Here is a 24101-nt window from a genome sequence, read left to right as displayed (position 1 = left end):
CGCAGCGTCCTCCCTATCGGGATTGCACGCTTCCCAACGTACTGTCGTATTTCCTAGAATTATCTAGATGCTCACGACTTCCCAAAAAATATATCTAAATCCGTAAAACTTCTGTTGAAGTAGGATAAATTAGGGCCAGGGACACGTTGGAGGACCGCGCCCCCCATGATGTGGGTGCGTCACGCTTGCTTGACTATCTCCTCATCGGGGGTGTTGGTAAGGTGCAGTCATTGTGGCGCTTTCCATATTCTCCCATTCATGGCACTGAAGTTCCCCAACCGAAGGGGAACGTTCGAGGTTACAGAAGTAACCCTTCGTTCCCCGAGGAGGGGAACGGAAGTGCCATATTCCGTCGCCATAATGACTGTCCCTTAGCTGTTTGAAAGTCTCTTCAGCTTAAAAGGATGGCGTCTGCTGGCTTCAGGTGTGCTTATATGCTGAGATGATTGCAGATGTCGCACACCTGCGCAAGCTTACGCTGCCAATTAATTTCATTCATTGGCCCGTTCAATACTCTCCAGATAAGCGGCTTCTGATCCGAATCCTCCCATTCATGGCACTTCCGTTCCCCTCCTCGGGGAACGAAGGGTTACTTCTGTAACCTCGAACGTTTCCTGGTGTTGGGTTGTGGCTGGAAGGGCATACGCGGCATAAAACTTAAGCTGGATAAGTTGGCGGTTCATTCCGCTGTGGCGACCCCTGAACAATAAAGAGACTAAGCCAAAAAGATAATGAATGAATGAAAAAAAAATGAAATAATGAAATGTATACAACTACATCCCCAAATTACCAAACTTTTTTGCTTCCCAATATACCGTAAAACAAGCTCCTCAGACATATACACAGGATATCACACATCAACATCCATCCTGCTGCCACTTTTGTCCACCATACCATGGTATTTCATTCCTAGGCAACACAATGAACTTCCACCTAAGAGATTTGAGCAGATAAAAATAAACCCCAGCGTGATGCCCTGCTGACGGCAGGCAGCTCTGATAAACACTGTACAGTAAGAGACTACAGCTTCTCTGGTATACAGCCGAAGTCAAAAATTATAAGCCCTCCTATGAATTTTTTTCATGAATGATGTTTAACAGAGCAAGGAATTTTTCACAGAATTCTCCATAATTTTTTTTTCTTATTATTTGTTTTATTTTGGCTGGAATTAAAGTTTTTTAGTTTTAAAAAATCTTCTTAAGGTCAATATTATTAGCCATCTTTAGCAATATTTTCTTGATTGTCTACAGAACAAACCACTGTTTAAGGTGCAGTAGGTGATTGTCTTCAGAAGCATTTTCTGTTGTGCTGGTTGAAAGTCTCTTCACAGTCTAATAGTAATGATTACAGTAAATGATCTAAATGTATTTATATGTATTTTTATATTTTGGGTAAGGCATAAAACTAAAAAATGTTCATCCAATTAAACATCTCTCATAATTCCGATAAGTAGGCAAATCTGTCTGTCAGCAAATGCAGATTTGAACAACTGCGTAGATGTTTGTATGCATCTCCGCCGACGGTTGTTTGTGCTGCGCGTTCACGAGAGAGGGTGCGCGCGTGAGAGATCGGTAAAAACATGCTGAATCAAAACTTTATAAAGACCTAAAACAATATTGGAGTTCCCTTTGCACGCTGGAGAATAGATGACACAATGGCTGAAGGATTTCTCTTAGACAGGTAATGTTTTGTTTTTAGAACTATTTAGCTTCATGCAAAGCTGATGTAACTTTAGATGTTGTTGTTACAAACGGGTTATATCTTCACAGAAGTGTTTTTCAGCCGCTAAAATCTTCCGATGAAAGATTGATAAGACTATTTTTAGTTTCATAAGGGACCTTTTACAGCATCTATAATGTAGATTTTAATTGGTTTAACAACAAAACACAAGTAAATAGCGCTATTCCGCCTAGTCTCTCCCTGTATTGTTTACCATGCCACTCTAAATATTTACTTTGAAATAGCATGTCAGTTTGGCTTGCTCAATGCCGGACAAGCACTAGTCGCTTTTAACACATGAGAGAGGGTTCTTTTGCTGTGTTAGTGCTTAAGGAGGCGTGGCTCTAGACGGCAGGGGAGGGGCTGTGATTCAGAGATTTATGCTAAGCTGTTAGCATTGTGGAAGATTACCTACTGCACCTATAAATGATTCGTCTGATTATCCTAACTTGCCTAATTAGCCTATTTAGGCCTTTAAATGTTACTATAAGCTGAATAATAGTTTTTTGAACAATATCTAGTAAAATATGATGTACTGTCATTATGGCAAAGATAAAATAAATCAGTCATTACAAATTAGTTATTAAAATTATTATGTTTAGAAATGTGTTGAAAAAAATCTGCTCTCCGTTAAACAGAAATTGTGGAAAAAAATATACAGGGGGGCTAATAATTCAGGAGGTCTAATAATTCTGACATCAACTGTACAGTGATCCTCCATGAACCCCGCAGTCATGTTTTTTTATGGGCCTGACATTAAACATGAGTCTGCATGTCTGTGAATCACATGCCAGTGTTTCTCAGTCTCTCTGCCCGCTCTGATGCCGACGGAGAGGGTGTGCTGGACGAACAGAGCGAGGTGTGAAGGAGTTGCTGCGTCCTTGTCAGTTTGCCAATAACACAAATCCCTCTTTATATGCGTGCGTGTGCATGTGCGTGCGTGTGTGTGTGTGTGTGTGTTTGTGTGTGTGTGTGTGTGTGTTGTGTTAGTGGTGCACATGAAAGCAGCAGGGTTGGGCTGAAATGCATTACGCATCAGAATGTGCAATGAAAATATTTGGGTTGCATAAGGGTTTAGGTTAGCAAACATCCACTCACCCGCTAAAAAGGCTATCTTCAGGCCATGCATTTATCAAAAAAATATGTGCTGACGGAAGAGATGATTGTTTAATATTTTTGTTAAGTGGGGATGAGGCTAGTTGTTACCTAAGAGTGCGAATCAGAAAGTAAGAGTTTTCGAGCATCAAAATATAAATACTTTTTTAATTGTACTTAATTGCAGGGCTGGATTTAAAAAATTGTATTACTTTTGCTTATGGTAGCACACTAGTTTGATCATGCATAAATAGCATTATAACTATATTGTACATGATATCACAGGCGATTGTCTTCTGACATATCAGAAGTCGCTGTCGCCACTGGCTCGCATGTTTTAGGATTGGTAGAGCTACGCATCGATGAATTTGTTCTTCAGTATTTGAACTCTCAGTAATGATTTTAAATCACACTGAACTGAGCTAAACTGAACTGAACTGAACTTAAACACTAAAAACTGAACTACACTGTTCCAGTTACTATGACCCATTATGTGAAGCTGCTTTGACACAATCTACATTGCAAAAGCGCTATACAAATAAAGCTGAATTAAATTGAATTGAATAGTGCACCTAAAAAGACATGAATGACACTCCTTATAGAGCTTGAGAAGCATACAGTTCTCTAGAATCTATAATTTGTCAAACACAGAGTTGCAGGTTAAAGAAACAGCATTGGAGGAAGTTGATAAAAAATAAAAAGTGCATTTATATACATAGATAGGTAACTAGATAGAATAGACGGGGATAGATTGATCTGTGCGACAGCCGCCGATGAGCTACATGCTACAGACGCAGCCAGTGTGAAAGGCTCTTGACTTGCCTATTTTGACAAATACACACCAACGTTGCACGCTCACACAGAGCTCAAAATGGGAGGTTGTGAATGGGTCAGCCCAATGGCAAAAAAGAAAAGACCCAATGGGCTGCAGATTTTGTCACAAGGGCCGGTCTTACTTTCAGAGCTTCACAGATCACAGCATCGTCAATTAATTAGGCAGAAACAAAATGATAGGCTGCAAAGTGTTTTATGGGCCAATCAGATCATAAGAAGATGATCAGCCCATCCCAAAAAGTATGTCGGCCTAGCGGGAAACTGCCCGGTCTGCCAGATACCCAGTCCGCCCCTGCTTCATTTTACATATTACTCTATAATTATATATTAATTTATTTATTGTTTTTGACATTTGAAAAATGTGTCCCGTTAAAATTAACTTTTTTTTCCAAGCAAATCCTAAGCAATAAAATAATTCTGACCAAAACAAATGCCTACCAAAATTGTTTACCCTGATTTATTGAAAATAGTACCTGATTTATTGTCATTCAGTTTACCAATAGTTGTATATATATGTATATTAGTGCTGGGTAAAAAATCATAACAATTAATCACATCCAAAATAACAGTTTTGACATAAATTAAATATGTGTATTGTCTTTATTTATTATGTATATATAAATGCACACATACATGCACATATTTGAGAAAATTATTAATATTTATATATAAAACATGTATGTATTATGTATACAATACAATTTAAATATCTATGTAACTTTTTGTGTAGTTTCTACAGTGTAGTTTCTTTGTGTAGTATCTCTTTATTTGTGTGTATCACATATACATAATAAATATAAATATTTAATAAATAATATAATAAATTATATATATATATATATATATATATATATATATATATATATATATATATATATATATATATATATATATATATATATATATATATACTGTATGTATATATATATATATATATATATATATAAGGCAAGGCAAGGCAATCACTTTTTTATCACACACATATATTGTGTCAAAACAAACTTTTGGGTTTGTACTTTGATATTAAAAAGCTCATTTAAGACTATATGGGCTTACATTGGCAATTAGTAGAGCTAAATGATGTACTTTTTTGCATGATGTACTAATCTTTTTGCATCTTAAACTATCCTTAAACCTTCAATCCTAAAACGACCCAAGGTTTTAATCATTGGTCTGCATGCAAGAAGACTTTATTCAATCGTAACCTAACATAATTGAGTATGATGCCATATTAAATTTATACATTTTAATAATACAGATCCTGCCATGTTTGTACACAAATATATTTGTTATGCTTAATCACCAGCAGTTATGAAATAAATGAATGCAGACAATTTTCTTGCAATTAACATGCTTTCTGTGTATATAAAATTACTAGGTATTAAGAACTAGCCAAAAAAGTTTTTATACTATTATAATGTAACTAAATGTTTTCCGCTTACTAATATTGCCAACAGAATATACTGTTGTGTAAGAAGTGAAAACAAGAAACCATGCTGGCATAAATTCAGACTAAAGTCAAATATATATAATAAAGAGGGCAGATTATAACTAGGCTGATGTTCAGAGGGTTTATTTTTCCCTCATAAATCTCAGGTCAGGACAGGTTGTCACATTTTTATACAGACAAGCTGTTGCATGTGCTTTGCAAGTTGCAATTTTATGCAAATCAGCCATTACATTTTTAGAAAACAATCGTCTGGTGTATATCTTTGGTTGTACTCCATTAACTATTTTACGTTTTTTATTGCCTGACGTTACCACTGTTAATAAAAAGTCAGCCTAATTGCAAGTGGGGCATCTTGTCACCAAAGGTCATTGGGTTTAATGAACGGTATTTTTACTTTTGTTTTATTTATTTTATTTATTTATTTATTTATTTATTTATTTATTGAGTGAGTGAAAACGGTAGAATTGTTTTAAAGTTTATAAAATGAACCTTCACTGACAAATACTGACTGGAAAAAAAGAAACATATGACAGCTTTTCCTTCACCTCTAAAAAAACAGCGACCAGATGTGTCCAGAAAAGAGCAAAGGGCGAGATGTCCCAGAAAACTGTATAAAGTTTAAACAAACAGTCCCAAAGTCCCTTTCAATACATTACATAATTTAAGAAAAGCTTAAAGCTAAAATACCTTTAACGGTATCCATAATTAAACACGTCCAACAGATCAAAAAGAATAAAATTATCACAGAAATTATAACGTATTCCGCCAGTTTTCACAGCCTTTTCCAGTGAAACGCCTTTCAGAAGCAAGAAAAACAAGAGACGAACTTACAGAAGTCCCAGAAGAAAGTCGAAATGCACTTCATATTCATCTTTCCACATCTTTCACTGGAGATCAGGCATCAGTCCCGCGGGGAGCGAGAAATATCCTTTCAACTCCATTCGCCTTCAGGCGCTTTGCGCGTTGAGTAATCAGGATTTTCCAGAATGGAACAAGTTTTCGACGCTGTTGTGGCTGAAAGGGGGGTTCAGGTGAACTGTCTGACCGAATGCCGTTCGCGTTACTCGATAAAAACGCTTCCGACGCGAGTAATTCAAAGCGAATCCGCGCGCGCGCTTTGACACCGGCGATTTGGCGCAAACGGCTTCCCAGTGTGAAGTTCCTCAAAGTCGGACACAATGGGAAGGGGGCGGAGAGAGTCGCTCTGGATGGATTGAATTACTCAATGAGTTCTGCCCGAGCCATATTTCCATATTTCCGAAGTGGAAGCAGCGCTTTGGACCGGAGCCCGGGAGCAGCAGGCCGTTAGTCTGCACTGAGCGACTATTATCAGACTCTCGACTCACTTCATCTCACACTGGCACACAACAAGTTCACGTTTATTCATCACAGCATAACTAAATGCATTACTAATAATATTACTATTTTATTTATTTAATTGCGAACATAAATATAAAATCAATCGCTGATGATAATCAATTGCAGTGACATCAAACTAAAAAGCTATTGCAAAAAAATAAATAAATAAATAAAAATCTGAACATTTTAAAGGATGAAATGAAGACTGGATTGAATGAAGTCTTATTATAGTATTTCCTCTTCAGTGTAGCTGAATAATGCATTTAGGTTTTCTTTGAACTAATAATAATTGTTTATTAATAATTAATGATTATAACTATTAATAATTATATCCATAGTGAATAGGTAAACTATTAAATAGTTAACTAAAGAATAGTTAAACTATTACTACTAGATATTAAGTTATAACCATATATATGTAAGTCAGAATTATTAGCCCCCCTTTGAATATTTTTTTTTTTCTTTTTTGAATATTTCCCAAATGATGTTTAACAGAGCAAGGAAATTTTCACAGTATGTCTGATAATATTTTTACTCCTGGAAAAAGTCAAATTTGGTTTATTTTAGCTAGAATAAAAGCAGTTTATATAAAAAATAATTATAAAAAATTATATATATATATATATATATATATATATATATATATATATATATATATATATATATATATATATATTTTTTTTTTTTTTTTTTTTTTTTTTATAACTCACCTAATTACCCTAACCTGCCTAGTTAACCCAATTAACCTTGTTAAGCCTTTAAATGTTACTTTAAGCTGTATAGAAGTGTCTTGATAAATATCTATTAAATTATTATTTACTGTCATCATAGCAAATATAAAGTAAATCAGTTATTAGAAATGAGTTATTAAACTATAATGTTTACAAATGTGTTGAAAAAAAAACCCTACTCTCCCTCAAACAAAAATTGGGGAAAATAAGCAGGGGGTTTAATAATTCAACGATATTTTAATTACATTTAATAATTATAATTATATATATATAATTTATTTACTTTGGCTCAGTGGTTCAAAACGATAAATCAATAAAGAAAATTGGTAACACTTTATTTTGACGGTCCATTTGAGCATTAGTAGACCGTCTGCTTAATATGTGTTGATGCAGGTATTAATAATTGGTGAGGTTTTACTGCATCATGGGTAATGTAGTTATTTGTCTTTGTTTGCACAAATTCTGTGAATTAACAAAGCTTAGAAAAATGTTTTATATGTAATGCGCACAGCAAAATAGGATTAGTTTCATTAAAATGAGAAAACCTGTTGCGTTAAAAGTGTTCAGGTGACTAGAAAATATTAGTAAACCCTTTGTAACTTAAGTTGACTAAACTTTAATAATTATGCACAGTTCATTAACTTCATAATTTTAAGGCAACAGGGTTACTGACTTTTTATGTAAAGCCCACTCTTTTACTGTGAGAGCAATAGATTTACTTCATTTTTTGAGTAAATTCAACTAATCACTTTTACAGTGTAAATATTTGTATTTTTATTTAAAGCTCTCAGCTGGTGTTAAAAAATAATACTATATATTTTCCTTATTCCAATTGTTTTAAAACTTCTGAGTCTGTTGCCTATAGAAGAAAACACTAAGAATTTATATATATATAAAAATAAACAAAATAAGCGTGTTCATGATTATACATAAAAAATGGAATAACATAATAAGAAAATGTCCGTTTCCAAAATCAAGCCGCATGACAAGGTGTTTTTAATGTCTTAACATCAATGAAAGTGAATGAGAGCAGAAGTCTCAAGCCAAAAATTATTCAAATGGCTGCGCACGCTCATATATGAAGAATAAGGCCTAACAATCACACAAGAGATCTATTTAAAAATCAGATTTAAAAAATACATTCGACAACAGTTTGGCAGGCTGAGAGCGAGGTTCCTCTAAGTTTATACGTGGAAACTAAATTATGAATGAACTCCAGAGACTAACTTAAGTGCATTAAAAATATAGATTATTCCAAGTTAAAAATACATAGAAGCATGCAGACTTCGAGCTCACAAACAAACTGGAAAGCTTGATGCAGCTGCAAAATCTAACATTTCCATTAAGTGGTGACTCACATTCATATTGGCAGAACAGACACAAATAACGTCCAACACGCTAACAAATTCACACACACACTTCATGACAAAATGCTCCATGGTCCTGCATTCCTTCATGTGTAACCCTTTATCTTTTAAAACCTGCAGTTATCTCTTCAGGATCAGGATGTGAGGTAGAGTGGAGCCTTTTGCTTGTCTGTTATCTGTGCCATCTGCATGCTTCAGTAACCTGCAGCCACCACATGTTTGTCCCCTCATCAGCAAACATCAGATCATTCAGCTCAATGGCCATCGTAATTGGTTACAGTGATCATGACAACTCATGCTAGGCCACCATCACAACTAATAACTACATTTCTTTTCTCTCTCTGTTGCTCACGCCGTCTATTTTCAGTTTGATCATCTCAGTATCACTTAAGAGGTCACAAATTAGCTCCACACACACACACACACAAGACTTTTGCTGCTTGGGGAAACTTAATTGTTTTATATTCAGGCTACTTACATTTGCAGAAAAACAAACAAACAATCAAACAACCAATCAATCAATTAATCAATCAATCAATCAATCAATCAATCAATCAATCAATCAATCAATCAATCAATCAATCAATCAATCAATCAATTAATAACCTTTTAGTGTACATACCCATAACTCCTATTTCCCACATTGGACAAAAATTCTCAGAATATAATTTTACGGTCATATACAATGATCACATTTTACAATTTAATTCACCAAAACATTCAGTCATTTATTTATTCATTTTCCTTTGGCTTAGCCCCTTATTTATGAGGAGTCACCACAGCAGAATGAACCATCAACGATTCCACTAAAAAAAGAACATAATATGGAAGTCAATAGTTACTTGTTTTCTATAATTTTTTAACAAGTTTGTGACAAATGAAGGATGAGTAAATGATTACAGTATTTTTATTTACGACTTCCTCTTTGTTGAAAAGCACAAATGAAGTTATTTTGAAGAATGTTAGAAAACAGGTAACCATTGACATCCATAGAGTTAGGATTAGGGTTTAAAAAAACACTTAAGTCAATGGTTACCGGTTTCCATCATTTTTCAATAGGTTTGTGACAAATGAATGATAAGTAAATGATTACAGTATTTTTATTTAGGATCTTCTTTTTTTTTTGTTGCTAAAAAGCACAAAAGATGATACTTTAAAAATCTTAATAAAAACAGATACCCATTGACATCCATAGGGTTAGGGTTAGGGTTAAAAGAAACACATACTGTACAAGTCAATGGTTACCAGTTTCCATCTTTTTTCAACAGGTTTGTGACAAATGAAGGATGAGTAAGTGATTACAATATATTTATTTTTTAACTTTTTTTTTTTTTTTTAGCTGAAAAGCACAGAAGAAGATACTTTGAAGAATGTTTAAAAACAGATAACCACTTTCATAGGGTTAGGGTTAAAAAAAATTGACTGGTAACCATTGACTTGTTGTGGGGGTTTTTTTAACCCTAACCCTATGGATTTCAATGGATACCAGTTTTTTAAGATTGTATTAAAGTATCATACTTTGTGCTTTTTAGCAAAAAAAAAAAAAAAAAAAAAAGATATTTAATAAAATTACTGTAAAAAAATATTAAATAACACATGATATGGAAGTCAATGTTTACCAGTTTCTATAATTTTTCAACAGGTTTGTGACAAATTAATGATGAGTAAATGATTATAATATTTTTCTTCTTTTTTGCTAAAAAGCACAAATATGTTATTTTGATAAATGTTAGAAAACAGGTAACCACTAACATACATAGGGTTAGGATTAGGATTTAAAAAAAACCTATTATGGAAGTCAGTGGTTACCAGTTTCCATCCATTTTTAACAGGTTTGTGACAAATAAAGCATGAGGAAATGATGACAGTATTTTTATTTACGATCGTATTATTATTATTATTATTTTTATTTTTTTTGCAAAAAAGAATAAACAATATGTTGAAGAATTTTAGAAAACAGGTAACCACTGATATCAATAGGCTTAGGGTTAGGGTTAAAAACGAACATAATATGGAAGTCAATGGTTATTGGTTTCCATGATTTTTTAACAGGTTTGTGGCAAATGAATGATAAGTAAATGATTACAGTATTTTTATTTAGGATCTTCTTTTTTTTTTTTTTTGCTAAAAAGCACAAAAGATGATACTTTAAAAATCTTAATAAAAACAGATACCCATTGACATCCATAGGGTTAGGGTTAGGGTTAAAAGAAACACATACTGTACAAGTCAATGGTTACCAGTTTCCATCTTTTTTCAACAGGTTTGTGACAAATGAAGGATGAGTAAGTGATTACAATATATTTATTTTTTAACTTTATTTTTTTTTTTTAGCTGAAAAGCACAGAAGAAGATACTTTGAAGAATGTTTAAAAACAGATAACCACTTTCATAGGGTTAGGGTTAAAAAAAATTGACTGGTAACCATTGACTTGTTGTGGGGTTTTTTTTAACCCTAACCCTATGGATTTCAATGGATACCAGTTTTTTAAGATTGTATTAAAGTATCATACTTTGTGCTTTTTAGCAAAAAAAAAAAAAAAAAAAAAAAAAAGATATTTAATCAAATTACTGTAAAAAAAATATTAAATAACACATGATATGGAAGTCAATGTTTACCAGTTTCTATAATTTTTCAACAGGTTTGTGACAAATTAATAATGAGTAAATGATTATAATATTTTTCTTCTTTTTTGCTAAAAAGCACAAATATGTTATTTTGATAAATGTTAGAAAACAGGTAACCACTAACATACATAGGGTTAGGATTAGGATTAAAAAAAAAACTATTATGGAAGTCAGTGGTTACCAGTTTCCATCAATTTTTAACAGGTTTGTGACAAATAAAGCATGAGGAAATGATGACAGTATTTTTATTTACGATCGTATTATTATTATTATTATTTTTATTTTTTTGCAAAAAAGAATAAACAATATGTTGAAGAATGTTACAAAACAGGTAACCACTGATATCAATAGGCTTAGGGTTAGGGTTAAAAACGAACATAATATGGAAGTCAATGGTTATTGGTTTCCATGATTTTTTAACAGGTTTGTGGCAAATGAAGGATGAGTAAATAATTACAGTATTTTTATTTATGACTTCCTTTTAGGTTGAAAACGCAAAAGATGTTTTAAAGAATTTTAGAAATTAGGTAACCATTGACATCCATAGGGTTAGGGTAATACACATACAAATAGAATGGTTCCCAACTTCCATAAGTTTTTAACAGGATTGTGGCAATATAAGGATGAGTAAAAGATTACAGTGTTTTTATATACGACTTTCTTCGTTGCTGAAAAGCACAAGAGAAGATATTTTGAAGAATATTAGAAAACAGGTAACCACTGATATCCATAGGGTTAGGGTAAAAAAAAATACATACTATGGAAGCCAATGGTTAGCGGTTTCCAACATTTTTCAACAGGTTTGTGACAATTGAAAGATGCGTAAATGATTGCAGTATTTTTATTTACAACTTTATTTTTTGCTAAAAAAGGAAGATATTTTGAAGAATGTTAAAAACAGGTAACCACTGACATCTATAGGGTTAGGGTTACAAAAAAAGCCATAATATGGAAGTCATTGGTTACAGGTTTCCATCATATTTCAACAGGTTTGTGACAAATGAAGGATGAGTAAATGATTACAGTATTTTTATTTACGACTTCCTTTTTTGCTGAAAAAAGCTAAAGAAGATGTTATGAAGAATGTTAGAAAACAGGTAACCACTGTCATCTATAGGGTTATTGTAAAAAACACATACCATAGACGTCAATGGGTACCGGTTTCCATGATTTTTCAACAGGTTTGTAACAAATTAAGGATGAGTTAACGATTGCAGTGTTTTTGTTTAGGAATTTCCTTATTTGCTGAAAAGCACAAGAGAAGATCTTTCGAAAAATGTTGCAGTAGAAAACAGGTAACCATTGACATACATATGCCTAGTATGAAAAACACATACTATGGAAGTCCACGGTTAGCAGTTTTCATAATTTTTCAACAAGTTTGTGAAAAATGAAGGATCAAATGTTTACAGTATTTTTATTTAAGATCTTTTTTTGTTGCTGAAAAGCACAAAATAAGACATATTGAAGAATGTTAGAAAACAGGAAACCATTGACATCTAGGGTTATGATTAGGTTTAGGGTTAAAAAAAAAAAAACACATGTTATGAAAGTCAATGGTTACCAGTTTCCATAATCTTTCAACAAGTTTGTGACAAATGAAGGATGAGTAAATGATTACCGAATAGTTATTTCCCTATAATATAAAATTTCCCCGTCCCTTTAATATAGTTTCACTTCACAATTCCAATATGGCTTGGATATTTTAGACCATACAGGATTTATTATTTCCTTCTGTGACATGGTATTACAGCTGCCAACTTAAAATGAACAATAAATATTCATGAGATGTGATTTTTTTTTCTCTCATTTCACAGCCATACAGTATAATGACATCTAAAACATAAGATTATCTTTGATGGGAGGACATTTAGAGAGCAGACCCTTTTAAAACTTAACTGAAATACCCCTGACCTAACTATAATTTATATGTAGCATTTATAATCTTTTATAGGCCACTTTAAAAAAAGAAATCACACAAAAAAGTATTAGAAGTCATTCATGCAGACACATACAGTCTTTTTCTAAGAAACTATCTAAAATTCATGTTATTCACTGAAAAACTGAATACATTCATATTCTTTTTGTACCGTTTTTAAAGCTTGACAGCTGCAGTCCTCATTTTCTGTCATAACAATTAATGGAAATGAAGATATTCTAAAAAAAAATCATTTTTTCTGCTGCACAGAGCAAAGTAAGTCATCATACAGAACAACATTCCAGTAAGTAAATAATGCTAAACTGTTTATATTTGTCTGATCTGTCCCTTTAAAGATTTATTTTCCATTCTTGCAGTCATTTTAAGCTGCTGAGCAACTCGCAGTAAAGCTGAGGCGTCAGACAGAGACAGGATGGAGCTAATTATAGACTGGGTTTAAACCCGGCAAAGACAGACTTCAGTGTGATACGGAGACCTGTGAGGATTTTACAGCACGGCACGGTGCGAATGACAAAGACCCATCGTGATTCATTCTGACACACACATATAAGTGTGAACACAACGCACACATTTACTTCAGTAATAATGTTTTCTCTCTCTGTCTCTACAGTGAAGAAAGATTATTTTCTCTATGGATGAGCTTGATTTACGTTCTTCTATAAGCTCAGCAGTCTCACTGTCGGCTCACTTTCAGCTCAAAAAAAGAGGCTTTCTGCTAGCCAGCATTTTCTTGAAGCTAGCATGCTAACTGACCCATGGATGTTTTACAGCTTATGCTCCATAAAGAGTGCTGAAAAGTCATAAATTTACTTTCTGCTAAAGCTTAAATGGTCTTTAAATACTTACTTACAAAGTAAAAAGGAACTTAAGTGTTAAATAATATAATTAATGCATTTTAATACAATTTTATTTAAAGGAATTAAATTAATACATTTTATTTTTGTCTTTATGACTGACTTAAAAAAATATTTTTAGTGGGATTAATTGCTAAAGACTTTTGCTCAGTGTTTAATGCCAAGTTTACATTGGTTTTACACAGGTTTTGTGAAATCGCAACTGAACACCATCCTAGATACTCATGCAGTATGAAAACAACGGAAATCCAACGATTATGAAATCAACTAGGCTTTACGCTACCTGACAAAAGTCTTATCGTTAATCCCAGTTTTAAAAGCAATAAATAATAACTTGACTTCAAGTTGATCATTTGGAAAACTGGCAGAAGGTAGATTTTTCGATTGAATTATCTGTTGAACCAGCCTGATCTCATGAGGAAAAGTAAGTATTTTACGTTTTGTCCGTTTAGTGGCTAATTCGTACGAATTCGTACGATTTTAAAAAGGAGGCATGGCACCCAACCCCACCCCTTAACCATCATTGGGTGTTGTTGCCATAAAGTACCTTTAAAAAAGAAATTTTCCCAATTTTTTTTACAGCACTTCAAGCTAAGCCATTTTAAGGAAAGAAAAACAGTCAAATAGTTTTTTATAGATCTATCATAATGTACTGTGTGTGGTAGAGAAGGGGTGGCCAACCCTGTTCCTGGAGAGCCACTTTTCTGCAGATTTCAGTTGCTACCCATATCAAACACACCTGAACCAATTAATTAGGACCTGAACACCACCTGATAATTACAGGCAGGTGTGTTTGATATGGGTTGCAACTGAAATCTGCAGGAAGGTGACTCTCCAGGAACAGGGTTGGCCACCCCTGTGGTAAAAGGTTAAAGGTACATGTTAATACCTAAAAAGTACCAATCTGTACCTTATAGTAAGTACACAAGTTAAACTTAAAGATACAAATGGTACTTTAAAGATGCTAATGTGCAGCTGTAAAGTGCATAAGTGTACTTTTTTAAAAGATACCGACCCAGTGACAGCTTTTGTACCTTTTTTCTGAGAGTGAAATTTAAGCATTTTGCATTATTTTACTATTTTTTATTATTATACTTTATTTTATTAGTAATAAATTTAGTTTACTAAGTAAGCTGCAGTATATCCAGCTCTGCAATATTCTGGTTTTAAAAACACTCCTGCAACCACAGTGTCATGGTGGAGGACTAAAATCACTATATTTCAAGAGTTCACATTTAGTTGATGATTTATAAAAGCTTGTTTGGCATGCTGTCCACGGAGAGAGCCCCGAGCTCAAGGGCTCCTCGAGCCCGGGGCCTCCTCCCGTTGGCAGAGCGAGAGGGGAGCCTGAGCTTAGTGGATCTCAGAACTCCCTTGCTGCGGTAGCTAAGAGAACACAAGGGGTTAGACAAATGCTTGAGTGTTAAGTATGTTGAATGTGTTTGGATGGTGGGAGAAAACCCGAGGACCCGGGGAAAACCCACGCGGACACGGGGAGAACATACAAACTCCCCACAGAAACACCCACCGGTCCTGTGGAACCAGGGCCGGCAGTGTTCTTGCTGTGGGGCTTACAGTGCTAACCACTGGGCCACCGTGCCGCCCAATCAGAGGTAAAGGAGGAGAATAGGGGAGGAGGAGGGTTTCTTTCAAACGAAGATAAAGTGAACTGAAAACTGTGGTTATTTATAGTAGCTTAGGGCTCATATGATTGGAAGATAGTGATTAGCAAATGCGAGACCGGCCTTGATAAATCATAAGCACGTGATCCTCTCGAAATTAGTTTATGAATAAACTTCACTTTGACAAATAGTCGCTGTTGTTGTGTCACAAAATACACAAAATGTAGTGTTTCAATATTCAGAGCGTTTATATTTAATTAATAGCACATTGCCCTGCAGTGACCAAACCTTCATCAGCAGAATCAAAAGGCTTATTATTGTAGTCCATCTCTAATACTATATATACATTCATTCATTCGTTTTCTTTTTGGCTTAGTCCCTTTATTAATCTGGGGTCACCACAGTGGAATGAACCGCCATCTTATCCAGCATATGTTTTACCCAACGGATGCCCTTCCAGCTGCAACCCATCACTGGCAATCATCCATACACACTCATTCACACACATACACTACAGACAATTAAGCCTTCCCAATTCACCTATACCACGTTTTTGGACTTGTGGGGGAAATCGGAGCACCCGGAGGAAACCCACTCGAACATGGGGAGAACATGCAAACTCTACACTGAAACTATAGTATAATATTATAATATTATACTATACTATTTACAGTATAAAGACAAACAAATAGCCATAAGTGATGCACTGCTACTTGCCTAGATGATTATTTTTAGAAAACGAGAGGAGCACATTTATATATGTATATATATATATATATATATATATATATATATATATATATATATATATATATATATATATATATATATATATTTTTTTTTTTTTTTTTTACAGAATACAGATTAAAACCTGGCTTGATTTTTCCCAACCAGCAGATCTATATATGTTATGCTGCATAGGCTGAAGACATATATTAGAAAATGTATAGCAGTAACAGAGCAGAAGCGGGTCAATACCTGCAAGAGTAATTGCCTAAATCATATTGATTTCACACAAGCGCAATGCCTTTGAAATAGAAACGAGCTGTATGTTTTTGAAGGAAAACAAAGGATTACACCATTAATCCTTTCTCTTTGTTGGGTGGAAGTATACAAGTGTGTGTTTGTGCGCAATGTGTAGATGTCAGAATGACTGTGTGTATGCCTATGTGTGTGTGTATGCAACTCTCCAGCATCCTGTGGGGATAATCATCAGCTAGACAGCCCTCACCCGCTGCTCCTACACACACAACCAGGATGAAGCGGAAGCAGACAGGAAGTGTGTGTGCGCGCGTGTGTGATGGGGGTGTATATGAGTGTGGGTTTGTGAGCATGTGTGGCTGGGGGTGCATGTGAGTGTGTGTTTAGGCATGCCTGCGTGTGTGTGTGACAGAGAGAGATAAAGAAAGAGATTATAAGTGTCTGATAAAGAAGAAATAAATGAGAGTGCTCTATTGTGTGGAAAGGTGGAGGCTCAGAAAGGCCTGGGGTGGTGGGATTCGAGTCGGGTTTCTGTGCCTGTCGCTGTGTGTGTGAAAACCCTCGAATTAGCAATTGTCAGCAGAGTGATATTTAAACAAACGGATCCCATTTGGTATTGATCTTTTGTATGCCATTCAGAGCTGACAGGCCGATCACTTAATAACTCAGGTCAGAGAGGTAATGGAGCGCAGACCGTCTCCAAATGAACAGACTGCTCTTCAGATTGCAGGAGAGAATGAGAGAGTGATATGTTTTAGTAATGTGAATCCTTAATAGGAAATCGTTGCAATCCTACATAAAAAGCAGGCGTCCACAGGCGAACTCATGCGCTGCAAAGAACACTTTGAACAACTGAGGGATTTGTTGATGAACGGTTTTGAGACTTGCATTTGCTTGTGTTTTTCTCTCCAGTGCACTCAAAAATGCATCCTAGTTTTTGGGGGTAAACAGGTTTTTAATAAACAGCTAATCTGATATGCATATAGTTTAAAGATTCAAATCAAAATCAAAGTATTATGCTATATAGCCAAGGATAAGATTTATTCATAGAAGTTAAAGATACATTTGGGGCGGCACGGTGGCTCAGTGGTTTGCACTGTTGCCTCACAGCAAGAAGGTCACTGGTTTAAGACTAGTTGGCGTTTCTATGTGCATTTTCTTATAGTGTGTTCATGTATATTTCTTCTGGGTGCTATGGTTTCCCCCACAATTCAAAGACAAGCACTATAGATGTATTCAATAAGCTTAATTGGCCATAGTGTATGTGAATGAGAGTGTATGGGTGTTTCCCAGTACTGGGTTGCGGCTGGAAGGACATCCGCTGTGTAAAACACATGCTGGAATAGTTAGGGATTCATTCCGTTGTTGTGACGTCTAAAATAGAGACTAAGCCGAAGGAAAGGCAATGAATAAATAACGGCACAATTATTAGCCTAAATTTGTATTATTGTCAACAATATTTCCTAATATGTTTTTTTTTTTTTGGAGAAGGTATTATTTACATTTCGCTTGAATAAAAGCATTATTCAAATATTATTATGCTCTTAAAAAAAATTCCTGTAAAATAATGCTGTAATAATGCGGATATGCCGTATAGGTGAATTGGGTAAACTAAATTGACCCTATAAGTTGGCGGTTCATTCCGCTGTGGCAACCCCATATTAGTAAAGGGAGTAAGCCGGAAAAAAATGAATAAATAAATATTACTGTTGTCTAATGACTTGCCTAATTAACGTAACTAGCCTTCCTTACTTAGTCCCAGGGATGTTTATATCAAAGTTGATGGTTAGCCGTACCATGTTGGTGCTTCGTAACATCATTTTTTTTTTTTTTTTTTTTGATGAGATGGGCCATCAGCTCAATGCTTAACCCCCAACCTAGAGGACCAGGACATACACACATACACTACGAACAATTTTCATTCATTCATTCATTCATTCATTTATTAATTTTCATTTTCGGCTTAGTCCCTTTATTCATCAGGAGTCACCACAGCAGAAAGAACCGCTAACTTTTCCAGCAAATGTTTTACTGTAGTGTAGAGTATGTGTGTGAATGAGTGTGTATGGATGTTTCAAAGTGATGGGTTGCAGCTGGAAGAGCATCCGCTGCGTAAAACATATGCTGGATAAGTTGGTGGTTCATTCCGCTGTGGCGACCCCTGATTAATAAAGGGATTAAGCTGAAAAGAAAATGAATAAATGAATAGAGAGCTAATCATTTAGCTTGCTATCAAACATCTAAAAAAATTGGTTTGAAGGATAGTATAAATAAATCAAATAAATCAAATATCATTTAATTAATATTTTGGGACTATTATTAAAGCAGTTGCACAAAATGACAATGCAGTGGCTCTCTTCTGTCATCCATGTACACATTTTTAAACTGTTTTTTTAATTTCAATTTAAATGTGAACAGCATTTCTGCATCCTCACTGTTGTCCTCTGAGTTGTCCTAATAGCACATAACTCCTCATAACAGACGAAACTCCCTAGCTAGCATGATGCTTTTGGGCTCTGTGGATTTCCTAATTAGCAGCATATGCTCTTTTCCTTCTGTTAGGGGTTGCAGACACTCATTCTGCTCTCTGTGATGAGTTTATCAGGCACATTTAACCACCACGCAACTGCTAATGAAGAACACATGTGGCTAGTGTAGCGTTACCAGTCTCTGGTACCACAGGCTAGCGAAGTTAGCAGATAGTGCTAAGAGAGGGGACTTTTAATAAATAGCATTTAATATGAAATTCAACTATAACTGATGGGATGTTTCTTTGACCCTGTCAGTGAATGCAAGCTGCATTGATGCTAAAGCATGCTAATGGTGGCAAAGAGAAGCGATACTTGGATAAAGCACAGTGTGACTAAAAACTAGAGCAAAGCTCCCGCCGTGAAAGAGGAAAGCCAAAGGCGATGATGTCACTCCCAAAAACAATGCCTCATTCAGGCAGCCTAGGGGGCAGGAAGCTGCTAGTCATTTAAAACTGGGGAGGAAAAAACGACAACATCTGCTGCTGCGTCCAGTCCAGATGGATGCAGAGAGCGAGAGGAAGAAAGAGAGAGAAAGAGAGCAGCTATATTGGATCTATCCTTCACTGGCTCCCAGAGGTGGAAATCTTTCCTCTTGAACATTGGCTCAGATCTCTGCAATATAAAGAAGTTTCCAGTCTGCTAGGCTGCAGTATGATTCTCACTTCAGAATGGACACAATGGGCTCCTGATCTCATTTCTAATGCACTTATTGAAAAAAATCTGACTGGAGATTTTTTTTATTTTATTTCACTTTTGAAGTGCAACAGTGAGTGGTGCTAAAAGCAAATGCGTCTGTCTGAAACTGATGAATCTGCTTTATTGCACTGCTTGTTGAATGCATTACAGCAGATTGAAATGAAATGTTTAGTGAGTGACGTTAAAAAACAATATATACTATATTTTCAAATGTATACACTAAATCAGTGGTTCTCAAACATTTTTCACTATAAGTACCACCTCAGAAAAAAATGTCTCCCTAAGTACCACCATACACTGTACAGGGTACAGTGAGGGTACATATTTGTTCCTAGAGGGAACAAAATATATAATTGTACCTTTCAAGGTCTCAAATTAGTCCTTGGGGTACAATTTTGTACCTAAATGGGCTATAAAGGAACAAACATTCAGATTTAGGTTTGAAAGGTACATTTTTGTACCTTTTATAGCACATTTGGGTGCAAAATTGTATCCTAAAGGACCAATTTGGCACCTTTAAAGGTACAATTATATATTTTGTTTCCTATCGGAACAAAATTGTACCCTCAGCTCATGAGATCAAAACACTATATACATGTAACACTAATTTAAATGTATCAATACTAAACATTAATACTAAAATACACATTTTAAAAATATAAAGTTAATGAATTGATTGAATTAAATATTTTAATAATTTCATTTTTTTTCATGTTTTCAAATTCTTTTTTTTCCTCAAAAATTACGTATATGCATAATTGAATGTAATTTGAATCATTAAAAATGTAAATATTGATCTTTGCTTAACTAATTGTTTAAGACCCTAAATGAGATTTAGAATAAGGACCATGCAGAGTGGCAATATCATCATTTAGGTCTTGCTGCTGTCTCTTTAAGAAAATTTGCTTGCTGACACGTTAGTTCGTACTGAGGCGGTCGAGTATGCTGGCTTTTTACACAGAACTCCACATGCAGTCACCAGAGGATCAAAATGCCTGGGTCAGGACCCTGAAAATGCTATATAATACAATAAGGTACATTTTTGAACCTTCAGTGTCCACAATTTTATTCCTTGGGGGTACAAAATTGTCCCTTAAATATTGCAAATGTAGAAGGTACAATTTTGTACCTCTATTTAGTTCTCTATTTAGAGGTACAAAATTGTACCCTTTAGGGTACCACTCCAGTGACGAGCCACTTGTACCCTAAAATGTACAATTTTCTACCTTTTCTTCTGAAAGTGTAATGACTGATATTGAAATACATAGTAGGCCCAATTATGCGGCTACAGCTTACAACAAAACTACAGATTAATACTTACTATTATGAATATTTATTATCGTCAGCCACTTTAAACATAAATAGTTTAAACAATGACATACTTACAGGTAAAAAGAAAAGATATATAAAACGTCAATGTTTAAATTAAAATATGATTTTTTAAGTTCATTAAAAATGGCACTGTTCTTAAAAGGTTAAAAGAAAACTGCTGTACTTAAATGTAAAGTATTATAAAGTAGCCTATTTATCAAAACCTGCAACTGTTTCTTGGACCTTATAAATATAGGTTATACTGTATGTCATAATATTAATATATAACTCTATTTGATAAATTTTGAAATATGTTGCATGTGTCTTATTTGTATATCTTTGAAATCTAAACGTTAACTTGTATTTTAAATATATTCATTAGATAAAATTAGATTAAATTAGAAATTAGATCTGCTTACTGCTCGTTAGAGTAGGCTATGTGTGTCAGAGAAGCAAGTGATTAAACTATACCTGTCAACATTGGGATATCAAAATACAAGATACGCCCCCAAAAGCTGTTACAAGTATGGGGAGGAAAATAATAGAATAATAGAATAATAACAGAATACATAACAAACATTAGAAAAATGAAAATAAAATAAAAAGTTTAGCCTATTGAAATCAATTTCCTGATCACATCGTTGTTATCGTAAGCGTCAAAGGGTTAAAAGTGTGTTCATTTTTTACTTGAATTATTTAGCGATTCTGCGTAACACTAGAAGGAAGCCTGCGTACCACTTGTGGTACCTGTACCACAATTTGAGAACCACTGCACTAAATAATACCATAAAACAACAACAAAAAAAGCTATTTTTGAAGCAGCCATGTCTTTTTAGTTTGCATCAAATCATTAAACTCATTTTATTTCGGACCATTCATCTTGCAAACTCATTTCAGGGTGCCAGGTGAGCTACTGAGGAAGTAGCACAAAAAAAAAAAAAAGCTAACATATGGAGTTGATTATGTGATGCAAATGCTACAACATATTAGTTTGCAAATCATGCATTGTGCTAAAAGTGTTTCGATGTTGCTGTAAGATGTTGTGCAAGGAACTGCTTGTGTATGATGATTATTGTGAAGAGCTAAATTAATCAAATTGAATTGCATTTATGGCGATGCAGTAGTGCTGTCGCCTGACAGCAAGAAGGGCGCTTGTTCGAGCCTTGGCTGGGTCAGTTGGCATTTCTGTGTGGAGTTTGCATGTTCTCCTGGGTTTGTGTGGGTTTCCTCAGGGTGCTCCGGTTTCCCCTACAGTCCAAAGACATGCGATACAGGTGAATTGGGTAGGCTAAATTGTCCGTAGTGTATGAGTGTGAATGAGTGTGTGTGGATGTTTCCCAGTGATGGGTTGCGGCTGGAAGGGCATCCGCTGCATAAAAATGTGCTGGATAAGTTGGCGGTTCATTCCGCTGTGGCATCATCGAATTAATAAAGTGACTAAGCCGAAAAGGAAATGAATGAATGAATTGTATTTATTTACACATACCGTACTTCCAGAAGTTGTCAAAATGTACTTGACCAGACTCCTTCCATAGTGTAGACACTTGGTCAAATGTGTTGAATAGCTATTAAAGACAGCCTCTTTTCTGTCTACTGACATCATTTTTAAAAATGGAAATGAAAATCACTATTTATTCACCTTTTATTTGAACACTAAAGAAGATATTTTGAAGAAAGCTATACATTTTAACCACTGACTTCCATACAATCTCAGGAATAAAGGTACAGGAGCTGTCACTGGGGCAGTATCTTTTCAAAATGTATATATTTGTACCTGAAGGGTCAATAATATTACCTCAAAGGTACTTTTATGTACATTTGTGTACTAATATGCTCCTTTGAGGAACCACTGTTGACTCTTTGGGAACAAATATGGATCCTCAAAAAAGGTATTGCCCTATAGTGACAGGTCCTGTACCTTTATTTCTGAGAGTAGGAAAACTTGACCTATGGTTACAGGTTTTCAGCATTTTTCAAAATATTTTCTTTTGTGTTATTTTCTTATGCGCTGAGTTTGAAGTAATCAATCAGAGAACATGAGACACTACTTTGCCCATTTTAATATTAATGATAAAATCTAAAAATTATAGTATAATATTGAGAGTTAATCTCGAGGCCCACCTGCAGGATCACTGAGGCCAACAAGTGGGATGCGGTGGTTGTGAATCCCTGCTTTACAGGTACAACTTAAAACCTAAAAAGTACAAATGTGTACCTTATAGTACTATAAAGAAACAAAAGTGTGCCCTAAAGGTACAAAATTTTACTTTTAAGGTACCAATATGCATATTTAACACACAAAATTGCATCTTTAAAAAGGTACCACCCCAGTGACAGGTTTTGTACCTTAATTTTTGAAAGTGTTCATATATATATCTAAAAGCTAAAATAAAATCTTTTAAAAACATTTGGGTACTTATATGCTCTTTTGAGGTACCACTGTGGACTCTTTGGGTACAAATATAAATCCTTTGAAAAGTTATTGCCCCAGTGACAGGTTCTGTATCTTTATTTCTTAGTGTAGTAGAAAAGCTTCACCTATGGCTACAGGTTTTCAGCCATTTTCAAAATATTTTCTTTTGTGTTCAACAGAAGGAAGAAACTCATAAAGGCTTGAAACAAGTAAATAGTGAATGTATGATGACAATACTTTTCTTTTTGGGTGAACTCTTTTTGGTTCTCTGTGCTTTTTGTTTCTAGAATCCCACATTGCTTGACGTGACTTTGTACGATTGAAATAGAGATCTGCTTTATAACTTTTTCTCTTTTTTTCATGTTTTGTGCCACTTTGTTTAAATAGCAAATCAATTTGCACCACTTTGTGGACTTATGGGTGTGCTGGTCTAAAAAGGATCTGTGTTATACAATATCCCTCTGCTTCACATAGGGCTAAACTCTGCGATAACCTTCTGGATGTGTATTATCTCTAACTTAATGCACTGTGAGATAACAAGCTAACAATGAACAACTTTACTGTAATGAAT

At 34.7% G+C, this 24101-nt stretch overlaps 1 protein-coding gene across 10 annotated transcripts in view; it reads right to left on the bottom strand.

Annotated features, from left to right (window-relative positions):
• psd2 (pleckstrin and Sec7 domain containing 2) overlaps positions 1-24101 on the bottom strand; it is a 197712-nt gene that overhangs the window by 68791 nt on the left and 104820 nt on the right. For 2 of the 10 annotated variants that reach the window (XM_087281072.1, XM_087281071.1), the window contains exon 1: positions 5930-6253. The exons of the other annotated variants lie outside the window; for them this stretch is intronic. In XM_087281072.1, the coding sequence (XP_087137198.1) occupies positions 5930-5979 (50 nt within the window). In that variant the 5' untranslated portion in view covers positions 5980-6253. Of the gene's footprint in view, positions 1-5929; positions 6254-24101 lie in introns of those variants that run through there. 10 annotated transcript variants of the gene reach the window in all.

This window comes from Danio rerio, chromosome 14 (assembly GCF_052040795.2).
Source record: "Danio rerio strain M-AB ecotype USA chromosome 14, GRCz13ab, whole genome shotgun sequence".
NCBI classification, from domain to species: domain Eukaryota; kingdom Metazoa; phylum Chordata; class Actinopteri; order Cypriniformes; family Danionidae; genus Danio; species Danio rerio.
This window is presented reverse-complemented; position numbering and strand designations above follow the sequence as displayed.